Below are 2,376 nucleotides of genomic sequence, written 5' to 3' on the forward strand. Positions count from 1 at the left end.
TCTCTCTCTCTCTCTCTCACTCTCTCACTCTCTCTCACTCTCTCTCACTCTCCGTGTATCTCATTTTTCTTCGTCAATTTTATCTTCTGGTTTCGAAAGAAGCCCAAGCCCAGCCCCGCTTCTTTTAATTATTTTGGACCGCCTGTGCCGTTGAGTGTGAAAGTGTAAATTAACCCTCGTACGGGCGCATTTTTTTCGGCTCGGTAGATTATTACTGCGGTTACTTGTTTCACGGATCGCGAATATCATGTCGGGATTAGAATTTGACACTCGATACGCGTATCTATAATGTATTCATCGCCGGCTTTCAATACGCTAGCCCGGCTGTTCTTTATTTTTAGAAAAATATATCGTATTCGCGATCGGCAAATTCGGATACGCGTAAGGCGATTTTTACAAAGACGACGACGCCAAGGATCACAACTCGAATGATTATCGATTCGAGTTTACGCGAGAATAGTACATTAATTTGATGAGACGTTCGCTCGTATTATAGAAATAATATACATTTACGAACATTCAATTTCCAAAGGGAATTATTTATGTATTTATTGCTTATTGTCAAGTGGTTCGTAGGTGCACCGATTACCTCTACGCCCTCCTCATTGTGAGGCAACAAGTAAAACGAAGCTTAAAATGAAAATAATACGTAAGAAAATTTACTATCCAGTAATTCCAGTAAGGGGGATTTTCAAAATACGCTGTAAGAGATTGGCGCGGTGTCATTATTTTAAAATATAAGAAAATATATGGCGATTCTGGGGATGGGGATGGACGATTAGCAAAGCCACGAGCAATTGAATATTATGCGCGAAATTGGTATGCCACAAGGCTAAGCAGAACTGGTTTCTTTCGATCGAGGTGCAAATTGTGGATTGTTTGAACAAGTGGGTCGCGCGCCAAATCAGGAACAGGTGGGGACGGGCAAGCAAACAAGCAAACAACCAAGAAAGCAACCATGCAAGCAATGGCCTATTTTAATGAAAGCGAATGGAAGAGCAAGGGACGAACGAGTGAAGCGGGATCGGGGAAGCGCGGGTACGAGAGTCGTCAGGGATACGGATTAGCGCGTCAATTGGAGATGAAACGAGATACGCGACGAGCGGGCAGCTGGAGTCGCGGCCCCCTCGGGTTACATGCTCAGCGATGGTCCGGGCGAGCGCGGAACCGTTTACTCACCGGCGCCGAGAGTGTAGGGCGACTCGGAGTTGTTGGCTGAATGATGGCTCTGGAGGAACTCCATCTCGGCGAAATTGTGGTCGTCAGCCTCCCTTAGGAACATCCCCTCGGCTTCGAGGGTCGGGGCGCGCTGGCGCGGTCCGCGCCGCGTTTCTCAGCCCGCCTCCTCTCGCGCTCTCCTTCTCCTTTTCTCTCTTCCTCGCGCGTTCGCTCACTCACTCTCTCTCTCTCTCTCTCTCTCACTCTCTGTGTTACGATCGCTGGGTTCCCACCCTCTCACTATCACTCTCACTCCTCTCTTATGAGCGCGCGCCGGTCCAGCCCCTCGCGTCGTCCTGGCAACGGGGAGGCTGCGGCCCTCGCATCGCCGCGGCCCTCTTCCCGGGCGCGAACCCCGGCGGCATGCGCCACCGAACCCGGGGCCACGTGGCCTCGTTGCTCTCGCGCGGGCTGCCGGTCGAGACGGTGCGCGCGCCACAGCAACCGGGCGCAATGTGCGCAGCCCGACGCCCGCCGCGGCGCTCGCATCCCCCGCGCCGACGAGGCCGGGGCTACCGCGGGTGGGGGCTGCGCCGAGCTTTTCGGGAAGCTCGAGGGTGGAGGGGTCGGTGGTGGAGGACGAGGGGGAGGGGAATGGGAGGGGAGGGACACGGGATACTAATCGCTCTCGGCGGCCGATCGCCGATCCGCGGGTGTTGCGTTACGTCGGTGCGGAGCGCCCGGTGGTCTGCGGGCTCACTCGCTCGCAATGCCGCCCGACCGAATTTTCCGGAGCATACCGTCCGGCCAATCGCCCGGAATTAATGTCCTGCGGCAGGCTTAGCGTGCGCCAACGACGTATTGCTGCTGGCCGAGACCGTGTCGGCGTCGCCGTTGACGATGACGAGAATGACGACGACGACGACGACGATCATGATCGACCGTGTCGGTGATGATGTTGATTTTGGTGCACCAGTGCTGGTGTCGGCTGCGACGATGACGATGCTGTTGACGATGATGGTGACAGTGGTGGCGACGATGGTGGTGGTCGTTTATGCTGGGGAGGCGGCGGTGGTGGTGGCGGTGGTGGTGGCGGTGGTGGCTACGGCGGCAGCAGCGACGACAACGGCCACGGCCACGGCAACAGCAACACTATACTCGGGTCCCGCGACTTCCTCTTCCTGCGGAACTGCCGGCGCGAGTCACCTGGCCCTCGGC

General features: G+C 55.7%; 1 protein-coding gene across 1 annotated transcript in view; it reads right to left on the reverse strand.

Annotated features, from left to right (window-relative positions):
- Positions 1-1,390, reverse strand: part of LOC105367998 (protein glass) — a 13,244-nt gene extending 11,854 nt beyond the window's left edge. Inside the window, exon 1 of the mRNA XM_011506883.1 lies at positions 1,180-1,390. Coding sequence (XP_011505185.1) covers positions 1,180-1,282 — 103 coding nt within the window. The 5' untranslated portion in view covers positions 1,283-1,390. The remainder of the gene's footprint in view (positions 1-1,179) is intronic.
- Between the last annotated feature and the right edge of the window lie 986 nt (positions 1,391-2,376).

This window comes from Ceratosolen solmsi, unplaced genomic scaffold, assembly GCF_000503995.2.
Source record: "Ceratosolen solmsi marchali unplaced genomic scaffold, CerSol_1.0 scaffold10, whole genome shotgun sequence".
Classification (NCBI taxonomy): domain Eukaryota; kingdom Metazoa; phylum Arthropoda; class Insecta; order Hymenoptera; family Agaonidae; genus Ceratosolen; species Ceratosolen solmsi.